At 40.6% G+C, this 18,763-nt stretch overlaps 2 protein-coding genes across 2 annotated transcripts in view; both read right to left on the bottom strand.

Annotated features, from left to right (window-relative positions):
* Positions 1–18,763, bottom strand: part of LOC146690065 (uncharacterized) — a 325,810-nt gene that overhangs the window by 117,286 nt on the left and 189,761 nt on the right. The window lies entirely within an intron of this gene.
* On the bottom strand, positions 6,482–11,306 carry cd28 (CD28 molecule). Its single transcript, XM_085434928.1, has 5 exons — positions 11,109–11,306; positions 9,445–9,653; positions 8,633–8,789; positions 8,384–8,538; positions 6,482–7,010 (listed from the first exon to the last, which is right to left on the bottom strand). Exons 1-5 carry the CDS (start codon positions 11,179–11,181, stop codon positions 6,900–6,902), a joined length of 705 nt encoding a protein of 234 aa, XP_085291054.1. The 5' UTR covers positions 11,182–11,306; the 3' UTR covers positions 6,482–6,899.

The following is an 18,763-nucleotide window of genomic DNA, read 5'->3' as shown; positions in this document are numbered from 1 at the left end:
TTATCTCAAAGAAAAACGGACCTCAGATACACCAGAAACCATAACTGTAGGAGATTTGTAACCCTGATTTTGTCTGTGTGTTGTAATCATCTTGCTCATGCAGACAAAGATTTTACAGACACACAAACTGTCAACAACAGGATGTGGATTAACACTGCTGAGAATAATTATTCATATCACAGAACACAGTTTCTTTCAAAGAAAAATACTTTTTGCTGATAAAGATCATGGACACATGCACGCAACTGTAGCACAGACAGCAGTGATCAGTCGCACACGCTGTTTAGCAAACCATTTGTTTAACTTACACCACACTGACCAGTGGGGAGGTTTTTCTTACCAGCCCACTGTTGCTGCTTTTACAGGTAAGGCAAAGGAACACAATGTTTTTCTATTTTTAACTCAAAAGTGTGACACTGACAATAACCTGTGCCACATAAAAATGTACAAGGTGGAGGCTGAAAGTTCAGGGGGGAAGTAATTACAAACACTGAACTGGAATGAAGGTTTATGACCAGTCGGAGCAACACTTTACATGACCATCATCACACACCAAAAGTAACAGTTGTGTTTTTAGCAATGATTTATCACAAATCCCAATTATTTTGATTCTCATAAATATTATGTTCATTTCATGATCCCCTTGCAAATCTGATATTACATTGCCTTTTTGCATTTCTTTTTGTCTTTTTGCAAAAACTCCCCAGATGGCAGCAGGATTTCTGGTATCAGATGAGATTTACTACGTCTTTGTTCAGAAGCACAGAAAGTACAAAAGTGGCTTCCAGAAAGAACCTGTTGATAAAAAAGCTCAGACTTGTTGGAGCCAGCAAAAAAAGTTGAGTAACTCAGTAATTACACGTGTGCTGAGCAGGAAAGCAGCTCAAACTCATAAACCATGTTGGTTTCCGTCTTTGCCTGCCAGGAACAGAAATAAGATTGTGCTGTGGTCAGTGGAGGAAGTTGTGTTTCTGCTGAGGCTGCTGAAGGGCAGAATCAAATGCATGAATCTCTGGAGCCTCCTCGCCCTGTGTCAACGATTCACACAGATGCCGTTGGCGTCGGTACCACGAGTTCTGTTTTTTGCTAACATGTCTGCCATGGCTTATAGACATATGAGGTCATCGGTGAAAATAATTATTCTGTTATACTGTATACACGATTATAACTGCTGGACAGGCAGGCGTTCATGAGCTCAAAGATGCAGGCATGAATCCTGATATTTCAGAAGTATTTCATTCAGACACTGTCATTGATGCTAATTCGAAAATGCTGCTGAACCTGCACCTGCTCGATTTGCCTAACCCTAACCCTACCACTCTATTTTCCCAAACTCTATTTTCCCAAACCTCAACAGCTTCTTTCCAGTGCATAAACCTAACCAGTGATCTACTATATAACAGTTGTGGTCGGTAACTTACTTACGTGCATCGAAGGCATGAACGCTGTGGTACTCTGGGGCTTTTAATGACTAATGCAATGATTGTCACATTTACCTTTTAAATAACTTTTCAACTGAAAAATCTGGTGTACAAATTGGGAATGATTTGGGAACAAATCCGTAATTATATTTTTAGGCATGTAAATACAAATACAGTGAAGGGCTAATGTTTCATTTGCTGAAGACTGGTGTTGCATCTAGCTGATGGCATGGAGATACTTTCTCTCTAAATAATAAAATAAGTAATTTTGCAGGAGGTTTCACAAAAAAACACAATTCAGCAACTCATCAACAACTCATCAACAGCTCAACACAACGTCACAGAAAAAAGGTTATAATCGGTGATGCTGGTTTACGGCCACCTCTCCTCAGCACCGTAGCTCCTTAGATGCTAAAACACTGTGAGCCTGAGGTGGCAGCTGCGCATGAATATGTCACAGTGAAGTTAATCCAGTGTGATCCATTAATAAGTATATCTGTCACCAGGAGAGGCAGTTGGTTTCAGCCGACAAAAAGTGGCTGGAGGGGTTAAAGTGGCTGACCCACTTTAACCTGGGCCTGATTAGTAGCTGCAGTCCTCTGGTTTATGGCCGAGTGTATAAGGATCTAAAGACACACGAGACTCAGAGTGTCAACATGCTAATGCATTTGTGCTATAAAAAACTATTCTATGGACTTGTGTTATTTTTTTCTGGGGGCTTTTCAGGTTTCTTATTGTTTTAGTTCCTTCAACGAAGACGGTGATGATAATTGTTTTTCACATTGTAACATTGTTTCAGCCTTAAAACACTCAGTGAGAAAATCGCTGAGTCAGGAACCTGAAAGTCCCATTAGCAGCAGAAGTAGGGCAGCTCTTATCAGTTGATAAACCAAGTTACACGAGTTGCATCTCAAGCTGACTGAGTGATTTACCATCATGTTAAATAGGTTGCTGATTATTGAAATGGTTATTTGAAAGTAATTTTAAAGATTATAAAATTCATTTTAAAGTAATTCCGACCGTTAAATATGACCATCTCTGCCAGCCAGATTCAGCTCTTTTTAAATGGGGTATTTTCTGGATTTGTTTTGTTTTTTCAATTTTCCAGTCAGTCACTCTATCACTGTTATTCAGAAACTGTTTGACAGCAGTCATCAGGATTATCCATGAATAACACCTTTGGTGACAGTGGGAGGGAAAAACTCCCTGGTAACAGGAAGAAACCTCCAGGCACTGTGACTGGAGTGAGGGGAGGATCAGGAGCTGCTGAAGAGAACCAGAGATTAATAATTACTAATGATTAAATGCAGAGTGGTGTATAAACACATAGTGAGCTAAAAAGGTCAGTGAAGAAGAAACACTCGCCAGCAGCACTGACCTATTATAGCATAAGAGAGGATTCAGGGTCACCTGATTCAGCCCAAATACATGTTTTATCAGAAGTTTCCAGTTTTAATAAAGCTCTCATTTCCATGTGCTCTATAAATTACCTATAGGCTTGTCTTGAAGAAGCTGAAGGCTTCTGCTTTTAAATACCCTTGGATGTTCTAATAGGGTGATATGGTACTACAAGGTCATTAAGATAAGATGGGGCCTGATTATTTAAGACCTTGTATGTGAGGAGCAGGATTTTAAATTCAATTCTGGATTTAACAGGAAGCCAATGAAGGGAAGCCAAAACAGGAGAAATCTGCTCTCTCTTTCTAGTCCCTGTCAGGACTCTTGCTGCAGCATTTTGGATTAGCTGAAGGCTTTTCAGGGAGTTTTTAGGACTTCCTGATAATAATGAATTACAGTCGTCCAGCCTGGAAGTAATAAATGCATGAACTAGTTTTTCAGCGTCACTCTGAGACAGGATATTTCTAACTTTATGCAGACTGCACAAATTTTAGAAAACCCACATTTGTTTAATATATGCATTAAAGGACATCTGATCTATGTTGTATGGCATTCAATGCAACTGAAAGTCTGCATCCTCATCGAACAGATTTTTCTTCAGACTAATACAACAGCCTTATACGTGTGTAGTAGTGAGTAACCTGTGCTCTAAAACCCTCAACTGCAAGTTGAAAAAGAGCATTATTATATTGTTTTTCTCAAAGCGCTAATTAGCAGATGGTCCTGGTAGACACGTCTGTAGCCTACACAGGGTTAAATCCAGATCTGCTGCAGGTACTTTTTCATGGTATGATACTAATCTGTACTATCAACAAAAACAGAGGAACCGTGCATGTCTCTGTGGTTTATGTCGCACACACATGTGCACAAGACTTCCAGTAGCAACTTTTCAGCAACTGTCAGTGGCTCTAAACTGCAGCACAATGCTTTCTCATCATTTAAAGCTCTAACTAGCACCATCTACAGTCCAAAGCACTGTGTTACATGCTACCCTGTCACACTCTGTCAAAAATGCTTTCATAATTCTGATTTAACCATTGTGGCAACAAGTTATAAGATAAGATAAGATAGAACTTTATTAATCCCTCGGGTGGGTTCCTCTGGGAAATTCGATTTCCAAAAAGCACAGCACCGACAGAAGTTACAGTTACAGAATATTATATATATATATATATACACACACACACACACACACACACACACATATATAAATACAGAGACAAATATAAATAAAATATACGAAGTCGATAAATAGAATAAATAGGAATAAAAAATAAAAATACAAGTGAATTGCACATTTCAAGTACATAACAAGTTATGTAATGAGGTGCTCAAATAAAGGTTCTGGGCTTGTAGCTTCAGCAGGAAATAAATATGCTTTGCACATTTCATTTGATGTTGAGACAAAACTGAGAGAGTCTCCTTTATTTCAAAAAGTTTCATTTTCATTGTTGTTGTTGTTCTTTTGGCTGCTCTGTTCAGCTGTGACCATGACAGGCCTCCAAGGATTTTAAGACCACGTTTAATGCTGGGCAGACACTGTGCGATTTTTTCAGTCGCGCGATTCAGCTCCTGCTCAAACTGTACGATTGACTCGCAGGGGTTAGAAGTTCATAGGTCACGATGCAGAGTCTCACACTATACCGCCCGATGCTCTGATGCGACCTGAGTGCTCACACTGTGCCTCCATAACATGAAGGTTATAACAGAAATTCTGTCGCTCTCTCTCTCTGTCTTTCACTCACACAGACACACCACCACCATCAACTTTGCTAAATTGCTAATGAAGAACATGACCAGGCAGCTGTGATTGAGCAGCATGTAGATCCAACTATTTTCACGGTTGTTGTGGTCGTGATAATTTTGTGAGGCCACATCGAAAAGGCTCGGATGAGCTTGCCATAGTTCTACAAGTTGTGCCTCCATCGCTTGTGTCCAGATCACATGCTGCACTGCCGTGCTGCTCCGTCTTTTTCGCTGACATTTGTGTTTGCGCGTGCGCAGTGTGACAAACTGCGGTGACACCCTCACGACGGATCGCGAGGATTTCAAACAGGTTTGAAATCCTCACGATCATGCGATTGATGATCGGGAGCTGGTCGTGAGGTGCCAATTGCTTCTCGTTACCCCACATATACTACACGATGCACGATGCACGATGAAGGCCAAAATCGGGCCGATCGCCAAAACGGTCGCACGACTCAAAAATCGTCTCAAAATGGGCCAAAAATCGCACAGTGTGAGCCCAGCATAAGGGAAAAAAACAGCAAACCTTTTACTTACTTTATACATGCAGTTTTTATGAACCAATAATTTTGAGAACCAGCAGCAGACAAACAATATTTCAGTCTTCATCCCAGTGTATCCAGGCTTGGTTGGGCTGTCAAGTGATCAGTGACGTCCGAAGCTGCTGCTGCTGCAGTATCTGATTCAGTGGTTTATACAGAAGTGAATCTTTAGTGGGATTTGTGCTGTGTTGTGGTGATTTTGTGTGAGAGATCGTAAACCCATGTGGGATATACTGAGAGACATGGAGCGAGCAAGAAAGAGAGGATGTTCTGCTGTATAAAAAATAAATAGAATAACCTTATGTGTTGTTTTTATGATATTAAACAGAAGCTGTCATTTCAAGTTGTAGATGCAAGCTGCTCTTCACGCAACTTTTGCTTTTGGCCACAAGATGGCACCAAAGAGGACTAACAGAACACAACACTAACACAAGCTTCAGTGCTTCAGACGGCTTCATTTGGCCGTCACTAGATGCTGACGCTATATAAATAAAATGAAATGAACTGAACTAAAAGAGGCAGTTTTACTGCAGTAAGAAAACACTTAAGTGATCTTAAAAGAAGCCATGGCTCTGCAATGATTCAGACAATATACTGTATACACAGAAAAGGGGAGAGAGGACGTTCCTGGGGAACACTGCTGACTGATGAGACTGATCAGTCAACCATTTCATTTCCACTGCATCTTACATGCCCCCACCTGCCACCCCTGCTGCACATGTAAGCTGTTTTCACCTTGGATCCATTTTTACCTTGTTAGCCTCTTTATTACAGTTGAATCATGACCACTGACCTTAACCGAGGCAGGTGAGGCCTGGAGTTCTTTAGATGCTATTGTGGATTCTTTTATGAAAAGAGATGAGTGGAAAAAGCTCCATATATCATACATATGATGCATACTAAGTCAGCTGATCAAGCCCTAACTTTAAGATGTATCAAAAAAAGCTTGAAGCCTAACCTTAAAAGTAAAGAAGGTGTCTGTCTCCCAAACCCAAACTGGGAGCTGGTTCCAGGGAAAAGGAGCCTGAACGCCGAAGGCTCTGCCTCCCATTCTACTTTAGGAACAACAACAGGTCAGTAAGCAAGGCTCCAACACCTTTGATGAGCCATAGTTTATGCAGTGAGACACATGATAAATATGCTATATGTGTCGTTATTGTCTGTGCCATGTGGACGTCCTCTTGTCAATATTTATCTGTTGGCTTCTCTGTTATTTGACATAACAGCAAAGAAATAGCCCGTTTGTACACAACGAGGCTTATTCTGATTTAAAGGACTTTTAGAAAAGTCCTGAAAACTATTAAAAAGTGTTTTCCAAAAATGTCTCCTGTTGCAACAACACATATTTATATTTTTCAGATAACAAAAGTACAATTTAAAGTCAAAAAACTTTATTTTGTGTTAACATCCAACATGAATACATGAACATTTGCTTTGCATTACAACAATAACAATAGTTGCAGTAAAAGACAGCTATCATTGTACTCTTTTAATTATCCCAAGCATTGCATTTTAAGTTGCATTTAAGCTGTGCACAATACAAGTGATTTTACATCTAAACTCAATGGAAAATTAAAGCTACAGCTTTTTACCATCATTTGAGTTTACAAGAATGTAAACATTATTTTTTCACTTAAAAAGTAAAATGTTATTTTGGTGTTTTTCATCAGTCGTCAAAGAGGTGAAAATGATCATCCCCACCCCGCTCACTAGGTAGAAGCAATAATATTATTCTAACGCTTCTGAGCCAAAGAAAAATCTGCCCTGCACACGATAGCTCCATCATCAGCGTTCACATGTTACACACGATGTTTTCACATGGACCTGAAGCTCCGTCCACCTTATGAAGTGTGCCAGGCCACGGCCTCAGCATTTCTCTCCTCCCCCGTTCACATTGGACAGTCTGAAAATGGAAAGCATGCAGATGTTAATGGAGTGAATAATTATCATTGCTTTCGATGGATAGTATGCAGCAGAGCCTGACAGCTACGTGGAAGGAAAAGGTCACATGATTTGTCTGTGACACGAGAGGCTTATGGAAAGATTTGACCTTTGAAGGATAAAGATTTCTGTCAGCCTGACATATTGTGTTTCTCTTGTTGATCTTGAATAATCCTTTACACCACTAAGACTTTCATGCCATTAGTACTCTTGGACTGTTAACCATGAATATGTGCATAAATATACTACTACTTTATGCCTTAACCGATAAACAGGCTAAAACACTGAGAAGTGATTGGAAAGAAATAAGTGGGGCAAACTGAGGTCAAGAAAGGTTTCTGCAAGGTTGCTGTAAGGCTGTCAAAGTGGAGAAAAAACCCTACAAAGTGAAAGAGTTCTCTTTACAGTTGTTACAGTATCAACAAGAGAACTACTTTCTGGAAACCAGGCAGCTGAGCTGGGACGGCACGTGGAGGATGCAGCATGCAACACTGGCTGCAGCTTAGGTGGCAGAGCAGGTCAGCCACTAATCAGAAGGTCGGTGGTTCGATCCCCGGCTGCCTCCTGGCTGCATGCCAAATATCCTTGGGCAAGATGCTAACCCCGTGTTTGCCTGCTGGTGGTGGTCAGAGGGCCCGGTGGCGCCTGTGTCCGGCAGCCTCGCCTCTGTCAGTGCGCCCCAGGGTGGCTGTGGCTACATGTAGCTGCTATCACCAGTGTGTGAATGGGTGGATGACTGGATGTGTAAAGCACTTTGGGGTCCTTAGGGACTAGTAAAGCGCTATACAAATACAGGCCGTTTCCTGATCCTGCACAGCCACAATAATTTGTAGCTTTGGCTGAAATTTTAAAACATGCTAGAAACAATTTTAGAAGCATCAATTTTGTTTGTGCAGAGGGCAGAACACCCCATGGGGTGCCCGAGCACACAGGAAGTGATTTTCCTAAATAGCATGGTAGAAAAACGTTTCCATGTCTCTGAAACTGCTCTGGACGAGGAGCGAAACATCAGTGGCTCGCAGCTGATAAATGCCTCGAGGCTAAAAGAAAACACAAAACTGCTTTACTGCTTTTTAAACAACCCGTGCAGCGTTGGTTCAGTGCCTCGTGTTTGCTCTTTCATAAGTGAAACTGTAATATTCCACGTGAAAAATTAGAACCAGTTACCTTCTGTAAGGCAGTTAGCCAATGACTGATGATTCACACCACAGAGTCACACTCTTTGCATCAGAAACAGTTCATTGTGTTGGAGTCAGGTTGCTGTGATACTACTAATTAGAAATAAATACTAATCAAATTCCCGATAAAGACAAAATAAATGAATAATGTTCTGACCTGGAAGTAGATGATGATGATTAAGACACAAATGATTGCGATCACCAGGACAACCACAGGAACACTGACAGGTGCCGTGTTATCATCATCTCCCTCTTCTTCACCCTGGTGCTGACTTTGCCTCTGAGTTTCCTGCATGGGGCAGCTGGAGCTGTCTGTGAACGCAGAACAGGAAACGTAAGACTGAAAAAGTGATGTGCACTCAAAATTTCAGCTCTGTGGATAAACATGGCAGTGCGGTCGCCTCACCGAGGACATGAATGAGTGTGCCATTGCCAATAAGCCGCAGGTACGGTGGTGGGTAGAAGATCTGTATTTCACAGCGATACATATCTGTGTCAGTGGCATTCAGTCCAGAGAGTGTCACCTCCACAGTGTCATGTGTGGTCTCAGCAGTGCACTCCACCTGAAATGTGCAGGACATCATTGTACCTCAACACTCCGTGCACAAGTTTCACACTTTGTATTTTGTATTTCAGTCTAATGTTTGTGCCATTTGTAAGAGTGCAATCTTCAGTTTAATGTATAATGAAGAAAAAGAATATTTATGGAGGAAGAAATATACATTTGTAGGACGGGATCTGGATTCTTAATGTTTGACACCTTGTTCACTAAAGACGTCTCATGCATGCAGTTTGCTGAGCACATGAACCACCTTCGTTTGGTAACTGAGGGTAAATTAAGGGTGTAGTGAAAGTGGGCTTCTTCAGTTGTGAGCCATGATATAAATATGTTTATATAGCGCTTTTCCACTCTGAGCACTGAAAGCACTTTCATAACTTCATTCCCACGAGCACTGTTTTCTCTGCTTTCTAACATTCACACACCAGTGGATGCATCGGAGGGCAACATGGGGTTTAGTACCTCGCCCAACGATATTTGGCATGCTGACTGGAACAGAAGGAGGTGGAACCACCAACCTTCCAATTAGTAGGTGACCTGCTCGACCACCTGAGTTTTTAAGCATAAAGTGTTATCTTGTGTCACTAGCAGGTCGCAGTGGCAGATTCCTGAAGAAAACTCAACCTTAACAGGCAAAAAAGCACAAAAACAATAATTACCTGTTCTTTTTGCTCCATACGTGTCTCTCTCTGGTCCGTGAAGTTAAGGATGGAGAAGCAGATTTCTTGGTGGCCATGGAGGCCCTTCAGCACAGTGACTCTGGCCTCCTCAGGGTATGGGTATTTCAGGCTTTGTGGATGAATAACACACTGAATCTGTGCCACACCATTGGTGCTGACCACTCTGTAGGGCTGGGTCACTTTCGTAGCTGGCGTGAGAAAAGGTATAAGTGACTATTAGTAGTAGCAATGAAGAAGCAAATACATTACTATCAGCTAAAACCATTTACATATCAGAGTCCAGTTCCAATGGAGCACTCAAAGAAAGAAACGTATATATAAATCTTTTCATATAACGACAAATGAGCTAGCACAAGGAAATAATAAAATTATGGGAGCAAATTCTGGGTTTTGTAAGCTTTGTATGGATTAAACAGACAGGACACAACCTTTGGAAAACCTCACAGGAGCTAAGACATGATGCTCTTCTTTCTGAGAGCTGAGGTGAGGATGAGTGTTTGGAAAGGCCGTCTGACTCCTCCAGTTCAAAAGTTATCAAATTTGAATTGTTGTTTCATTGGTTTTCCTCCAAGCCGAGTCCTTTCAGAGATTCTCAGAAGTTTGGCATTGACAAACTCAACATGCGTCATGTTACTTTACCCCCTCCTGTTACTCTGTGTTTGAATGTCTATCGAGCTGATAGTTAAATTCAGCACCGACCTACTGAAGGCCTGCTGAACAGTGACATTTAATATACCTGAATTGTTTAATCCTACATTAGAAATTCCATGACTCTTTTATGTTTTTCATCACACGACGATTCATGATGTGCTTGTTGAAAATTAATTGGAATACATTAAATTTGCTTGGCTCCTTTCCTGGCTAGCACTTTAAAAGCTAAAACCACATTACAATGCCTTATAATACAGTTAGCTGAATCCACAAGGAGCAGTAAACTTCAGAGCCACAGCAGCAAAACGGTTCAGCTAAGGACAGCTGAACTATCTATCAAAAAGAAATATTGCTGAAGATTCACTTTATGATCAGTTTTGTCATTCTGGTGGCAAAACGTCTGGATCCAAGGGTCACTCCACCTGTCAAATGAATGCCCGTTCTGTGATTACATCCTGCAAACTAAAGGTTTCAGCAGTCTTCACATGTATTTAATATTTTCCATGTATCGCGTCTGAAATGATGACTTCTTTTAAATACAGAAAATACCACCTGACACCTGAAAACCTTACATGTTTCACGTCACTGATGCTGGGCTTGGCACCAGTTTTACGTTTTAAGTCAACAGTAAGTCTTAAACTTGCTCATGTAGGAGCAAAGTGTGTCTACACAGCTCCACCATTAAAGCTTCCAAGCTACTTTATATGTCTGCTCATGTGGAAATGTAGTCACTGTGGTACATGGTCCAGCAGCTAGTTAACATATGTTTGGTGTCCCAACGAATCCTGTCAGAACTGCCCTCAGGTTCTTCAATGTGCCCCACAGAACACAAAGCTTCAATGGTTTTGCATGACTGTGGCACCATTGTCTTTATCTGTAGTGCTGTTTAATCTGATTCCAGTCTCATTCGCTTTTCTTGTTCGTAATGAACTTAAAAATAATGTTTTTTAAAGTGTTACAAAAATCATCAGTAAAAGGCTGTTTATACTCACCGCTCCACACAGGCAGGCAGAAGCTAAGAGCTGTCAACACAATCCATCCCATCATACAGTGAGTCAGGAACATCCTACACTGCTACACAGAAAGCCACAGGCACTTAAAATGATCCTTAAGCTGGCGATCACTCACACTGAGCAAATTTGACAGAAATACATGAAAATGAGTGAAACTCATCTTTATATTTCCTTACGGTGCTGTCATGGAAACTGTGCAGCAGCACAGGAAATGATGACGAGGTTTTGCCGGTAAGAGAGATGGCAACGTGGTTGTGGTTCTGCTGGAACACTGAGAAAAACATGAATTTCATTTTTCTATGATTTTAATGAACTAGTTTAATAGCAGCATCCTCTGTCTGAAGAAAACAGAAGAAGCTGCTCAAAACATGAAAAAACAAAGAAAGGAAATCATGGTAAAAGATGACAGCAGTCAATTAAATTCTCAAGAAAACTTCAATATTAATAAGACAGAAAAAATAAACATGATGCTGTTTATGTTCTTTAAAGGATGTGAAGAGCGTAAGAATGTTCCAGAACAGCTACTGAAAACAAAGTAACACCTGCTGGCTCGGGAATTTTTACATCTCTTTCAACTCTGTGAATAATTTAAGATCCTTTGCATATGCTCATACAGCAAAATTCAGTGATTCAGTGCTTTATTCAAATATACACTAAATGCTCTGCTCACTGAAGCTTTTGTGTCTAATTCCAAAATCTGATTGTTTTTAGAGTTTTGTTGATTTTACATGAAGCGTGTGAGCGCGTCTCTGAGGCACAGTCGCTGATTGAGGCTTTGGCAGGTGAATCTTGGGTGGAAACTAACGTGCACAAATGACTTGTTCGTGTGGAAACTTTTGCTGGGTGAATATTTAGTTTGAATTCCTGTGACTGTTGAATTTTCCTTCCAAGTTTTAGATAACAGTGCAAAATCTGTAAAGCATAAAAACAAACCAACTGTTGTTTTTCACTGAGCCATTGCTAACATGATTTTCTGTCCATGACTCTTCCCAAGTTAATGAATATTCCTGAATACTTGTGTATTCTTGCTGAATATTTGATATTTTACATGCACATAGTCTTATTGTCTTTAGTTGTAGTTTAACTTCTTTTTATACAATTATCTCCTGTTTGAAACAACAAAACCGGAGGATCAAAACTTACTGGGCTTCACCTCAGATGGACCATTGTGTAGTGTCTGAAAAACCAAACCCCGGGGAGTCGCTCGTGAACTGGTGGCATCAAGAGGTTAATTCATCTTTATATGCTTTTAGACAAACAAAAACAAAACAAGGCAGGCTAACTAAACTAAACAGCAGAACACTGAGCTTTGTAGGGGAGTAGAGTGACTACACAAAGCTGTGAGTGGGATGTACAGTAGAAACTGTTTTTGTTTTCCAAAACTGTGTTGCCTCGTCACAGCAGGATGGTTTTCTGCAAAAACACAGACAAACGTTGTTCTCTACTTAGGCGGGTCCATTCAGCTCCAAAATAACAGCTTAGTCTAGTCCAGGTTAGCACAAGTATATGTTTAAGTTTACGTTTTTAACCTGTGATTGAAGCAGCTTGCAGACATCAACTCCAAAACGTAATAACTCTGACTACTTTCAAGGCAAAAGCAAACTGTGTCACTAATTTGTCACATTTGTTCCTGTAAAGCTTTTAAAGGACTTTTAAAACAGCATTCAAGTCCTGCTTGCAGCATAATGCAGCGCATGATGCAATCAGCACCCACAAGTTCCCCACATGTTGTATTTTAACATTATCGCTGATTTGCTATTTCTCTCTGGAATATAACAATCATTTTCGTAGTTTCATTTATGCATTCCTCTCAGGCCTGCTGCACCTAATATGCAACGATAAGGTGCAAACAGTGGAAAACAGCTAATTTTGCAAGTGCATTTTCAGATAGTTCACTGTGAAAGTGCTGATGTTGTGACATTCAGTGTCCTGACGTCACATCTGTGTTTTGCCTGGAAACACTCTGTGGGGTTAAACCCCGTTTTTGACAAAGCTGACTGAAGTTACAGTCAGCACTACAGTCACCCGGAAAATGGTGGTTTATTTCTGCTGCTGTCATTGTTTCAGGATGGTTTACTATGAAGCGCATGCATGTAATGAGAAGCCGTCAGCCCCTGCATGTGCAAAAAGCTATTGAAAGGAGATGGTTTCACTGTTTAGTTCTGCAAAGCGTCTTTAAAAAGGCCAAAGTTGCAAAAGCACGTGCTCATCTGATGTTCCTACTTTACACCGCGTAGACGAGAGTAATGATCTATATTGGCAGCTCTGTGCTCAGCTTCAGTAGATTGTGTTGATGCAGCAATTGTAACACGAAGCAAATGCAAAACTATCGAAAGCAGTTTAACAGCTGCAAAATCCCATTTGGTTCCATTTATCCAGTTTTTCGTTAAATGCACAAACGTCTCAGTGATATAAATAATAAACAGACGTCCTCCCGTCAAAGCTGCAGCGCTCCTCAGGCCCAAAACTGAGAGACACTGCTTGAAGCTCCACACTTGCACTTTGCAGCATCTCGACTGGCATGCACATATTTCTACTACTTTACATAAGATTATAAAATTCTCCATCACTTTACTTTCTGTTTTATCTTAAACACATATTTGAGTGATATGGTGATGCTCTGCTTATCATGACAGCAATATGAATCCAGAGTACAGTGTTGCTGTTGGAGAGTTTAAATTCAGAATCAGAATCAGAATCAGAATACTTTATTGATCCCTGGGGGAAATTATTTGATCATGGGTGTGAGAGTGGAGGTAATGTAGCTTGTTTTAAGTGCTTTGAGAGGTAAGTAGAAAACTGATGCCAATAGGTCTATCCCTGCCCTTCCATCCTAAGACATGTGACTGTTTTGTTTCAGTGTTTTTGAATTTGTAGAGTTCGTTAACGACTAATGGACGACTGGTTCCAAACAAAGAAGCGTACCCAAGCCTCTCTGCCTTCAGCTCTCCACAGCTTTAAATCTTGTGTTCATTTTCACCAATGTAATAGCTCAAAGTATGCAGTTGCTTTCTCCCCTCTTGTCTTTGATTCCTGCTGCTATAGTTATACTTACAGGATATAATATTTGCTCTTTTTGCACCGTGATATGTTTGCATGATTGCACATGAGCGATTTAGAACAGTTTGCACCAAATGCAAAAGTGCAGAACTGCTTAAATGTAAGATAAGATAAGATAAGATAAGATAAGATAAGATAAGATAAGATAAGATAAGATAAGATAAGATAAGATAAGAAGAACTTTATTTATCCCGAGGGAATTTTTGTCGTACACATGCTCAATGCAGCAGGAGAGACAGAGGAGCACAGGAATAAGATATACAACATATACAATAAGAATAGTAGTAACAGTAATATACAGTAATACAAATATAATATCAAATAACTCTAATAAAGTAACAATATAACTATATCCTGAAAAATAAATAACTTAACTATCAGTGCAGGTGATTCTTGACAGTATTGTGCAACTGAATAAAAGAGAGTAGCAGCGTGTGATGAAACATTCGATGAAATGCTGTTGGGTGATGTTGCAGGAGTGCTGGGAGTGGTGCACTGGTGCACAACAAGCCTGAAGAGGATAGCTGTTAATTGTACTATTTGTTTTCCTTAAATGAAGCTGTGACTCTGATGGAACCAGTTCCAGGGCTCAGGCTGGTTGTTGCTCTGTCTTTATCTACTGAGTGTGCCAAAGAGTGTTTTAGACTTCCACCCATCAGCATTATTGAGTTTTTAAATAGATGTCTGCAATGAGAGAGAGAAATTCTAAATTACTGTACAGAAACGTTTTTAGGTGAGACCCATGTTTTTATAGGTTTCCATTAAATACCAATCAGCCCTGTTTACAGAACTCAGTAAAGTTCTTTTAGAGTCTCATAGAGAATGTAAAATATAATTATCTGATGATGATGATAATAATAATAATAATAATAATAATAATAATAATAATAATAATAATAATAATAATAATAATATGCCTTGCTATGTGGTGAGTCCGTGATCTGGTGAGTGAATGAGGTGATATCTGTGATTACCTTTTGGATGAGCTGCAGTGTGATCAGCTTTGACTGTTCTGAGTGTGTCCACTGTGGATAATGAAATGTTATAAAACTGGAAGAGGAACACAGGGAAGACACGAGAGCTCCACACACCGACCAAACACAAGAACCAGCATCAGCTCAGCAAATATTTCACATGAACCCAGAGCTATAGCTATCTAACCACGTAACACTGTGGCTATATCTTCTATATATTCTGTCTTTCCCAAACATAATGAAAATTAAACCGTGGTTTACGACAAGGCCAGGAACAGTTTTTCATCTCAATATGCCTGTGACCCAGTTAGAGCCGCCTCCGTGCTGTGGAAGACTGATTTCAGAAGTATGAATCAAATTTTCGATTCTCTCTTTGCGACTCTTAGTTGACGTTATGAGAACTTGGGAAACTAAAAATGGATCTAAAAGATGTGAAACTGCTTTATTTTCAGTGAAATTAGAACTTTTGATTCCTTTATGACAGAAAAAGTACTCGTATAACCGTCTGTGTGTAATGCATCCTTGTATTGCAGCTTGTATTGGAGAGGAAAATATAAAAGCAAGAGACAACATAGTAATAAGATAGAACTTTATTAATCCCTCGGGTGGGTTCCTCTGGGAAATTCGACTTCCAAAAAAAGCACAGCAACGACCAAAGTTACAGTTACAGAACTGTTATATATATATATATACACACACACACACACATATATAAATACAGAGACAAATATAAATAAAATATACGAAGGGGATAAATAGAATAAATAGGAATAAAAAATAAAAATACAAGTGAATTGCACATTTCAAGTATTGAGGTCTATTGCACTGTTGACTATTTACAAAAAGTATTGCACAAGGTATTGTACAGTGAGGTGCAGAGGCACTACAGCTTAGTTGTTCCCCCCTCCTTTGTCCTCCTGTTTCCCCTCCCTCTCCCCTCCAGAGAGGAGTTAAACAGTCTGATGGCGTGTGGGACAAAGGAGTTTTTAAGTCTGTTAGTTCTTGTCTTTGGGAGAAGCAACCTGTCACTGAACAGACTCTTCTGGTTGTTTATGGCCGTGTGCAGAGGATGCCCAGCATTGTCCATAATGTCCATCAGTTTCTTTAATGTCCTTTTCTCTGCCACTGTCACCAGAGTGTCCAGCTTCATGCCGACCACAGAGCTAGCCCTCCTGATCAGTTTCTCCAGCCTGGATGAGTCCCTCTTTGCTGTGCTGCTCCCCCAACACACCACAGCATAGAAAAGTACTCCAGCAACCACTGACTGGTAAAACATCCTCAGGAGCTTCCTGCAGATGTTAAATCGCATCTGTAACGGAAGGTCGCCGGTTCGATCCCCGGGCTCTCTGTCCTGGTCGTTGTGTCCTTGGGCAAGACACTTTACCCTACCGCCTACTGGTGATGGCCAGAGGGGCCGGTGGCGCGATATGGCAGCCTCGCCTCTGTCAGGGCAGCTGAGGCTACACCTGTAGCTGCCTCCACCAGTGTGAATGTGAGAGTGAATGCACAGTGGCATTGTAAAGCACTTTGGGTTCCTGGAAAAGCGCTATATAAATCCATTATGATTGTATTGAACTGTACGTCTCACACGCTGTTTTAAAGATCAGTCTTCTGAGAGCACTCCTTATGTTCTAATGTTACTGACTGCTTGCTACCTGCAGGTCATCTGATTTCTCATAAACCTGGGAATAATAGGAAACATTTAAAAATACTGACTTGTTCACCTGTTAGAAACAGCTGACACTAAGCTGCACTGTGATTATTGTGCCTTTCACTCGGTTCTCTGAGCAAAGAAACTAAGTTAATTGCTACTCTGAGTAACAAGTAAGTTATTCAGCGACCCTGCAGACTGTATAGAAAAGATGGACACAGTCATCGATCCCAGTGGGACTGATGACTGTGTCCTGTTTCAAAGTACTGAGCTCAGCATGTTTGTGCTGCGATGGCCTTTTGAAACTGGTTGTGAAGATGGAGTGAGGAGTGACTCTGCACACTCATACTTGTCAGTCACAAGCTAGTCCCAGCCTAACCCTGCTCTGACATTTGTGATTATTATTTACAAAGCAGACATCCTGTTGTATTCATTAAGACTGAGATCATGACCTTATCAGGAGTGTCTTTTCTTGAAGCCGGGGGTCATTTATTATACAGAAGTAAGAAATCTGGGCCCCTTTTGAAAGCAGTGAGGTCGCCCCCTGCTGGCTCCTGGAAAGAATGCAGGCTGAAGGTCTGTGTCTGCCTGTGTCTACTGTATCTGTGTTTCATGTTTGCCATGTGTCCCTTTGTTGTTCTGTAAAACACTTCCGGTAAACTGGTGCTTTGCTAAGTTAGATATTTAAAGCCTAAATGTAATAATTACTTTAGATTTTGTTTGAATGGGATACTGGATGTGTACGTGTGTTTAAGGTTTCTGGATGTTTCTAAATATTGTTTTAAAGCAAATGAAGTGATGACGGTTCCATGCTATTCAAAGTTTATACTGGGCAGTAAGTGCAGGCTATGCCGGGTAGTTAGTCTACCATGATAAACGATAGTGCCGTGAAGATTTCGACCCTTTCTCAGAGCTGAAAGTTTGATTAAACACATTTTAACATTAGACAAGGATTCTCGAGTAAATGCAATACTCGTCTTTGAAATTCAGCCCCACTGAAAGGCTTTTAGACGTGAACCCTACCAGGGCCGGTTCCCACGCTCAGGTCTCACCTGTCACATCATATGAAAAGCTGTGTCAGTTTTACAACAGATGCAAGAAGCACAGTCTTTCTAAATGTTCAGCTTTTGTCTTGTTGATCTACAGAATGTTTCCTCTGAAGTCTTGGAGATGATGAAGATGTTTCTCTGCAGCCTTTGTGGTATTTCTAGCTCATCCAGAGCCCTGGAGTAAGTCCAAGAAGTGTCAGAGGGGATTTCAGGTCATCACGTGGTTTTAAAGATAACAGTTGGCAATTAGATCGTGTGAATACACAGTTTGGGTAATTAGTAATCATGCAGTAATAATGTGTATACCACAGTGAGGTACATGAATTTAAATCTTTGTATATTTATTCATCAGTCAAATATTCAAGAATTAGTTTTAAGACTGCTGCCCTCTGCACGTATCCCAGACTTTTCCTAAAGCTTCCTAACAATACTTGCTAATCAACAACAGTCAGATCCAGATATTTATTACTACATATTGATAGAGCAGAATAAATATTTTCCATCTGCCCCAATTTTTCTTCAGTGTTAGGATAACTCAGTGTTTTAGGAGGGACACAGTGTGACTCACAGGTGACTATCAGTGACGACAGCATGCCAGTGCTGTGTCTCTGTGAATACAGTGATGGACACAAGTGCAGCGACAGAGATCGCAGTTCTTTCTTAGAGGCTAAGCTAGTGGCAGGAAGGTCTCTGAGGCCGCCTCTGAAACCCGAGGCACACAAACTCAGTCATGACATGAGAGCGACAGAGGGGAGGGGGTAGGGAGAGAAAGGGCGAGGGTCCTGCAGGACTGTGACATGCTGCACACTTAATCACTAAAACAAAACGTTTTCGTCTACTTTTTGTGAAACACAGTCAGAAATGTCTCTGTTTTGTATGCAAATAAATCTGCTTTCTACA

The sequence above is a fragment of the Copadichromis virginalis genome, linkage group LG16, assembly GCF_057382275.1.
Source record: "Copadichromis virginalis isolate Kocher_CV1m ecotype Utaka linkage group LG16, C_Virginalis_male_GT1.1, whole genome shotgun sequence".
NCBI classification, from domain to species: Eukaryota; Metazoa; Chordata; class Actinopteri; order Cichliformes; family Cichlidae; genus Copadichromis; species Copadichromis virginalis.
This window is presented reverse-complemented; position numbering and strand designations above follow the sequence as displayed.

Bases quoted from the DNA above. Each gene is read 5' to 3' on its own strand.
- cd28 (XM_085434928.1), bottom strand. From the start codon at position 11,181: ATGTTCCTGACTCACTGTATGATGGGATGGATTGTGTTGACAGCTCTT. The intron at 9,654-11,108 runs GTGAGTATAAAC...TTCTCACGCCAG, and splicing joins CTGCCTGCCTGTGTGGAGCG to CTACGAAAGTGACCCAGCCC. The intron at 8,539-8,632 runs GTGAGGCGACCG...CTGCGTTCACAG, and splicing joins CACACTCATTCATGTCCTCG to ACAGCTCCAGCTGCCCCATG.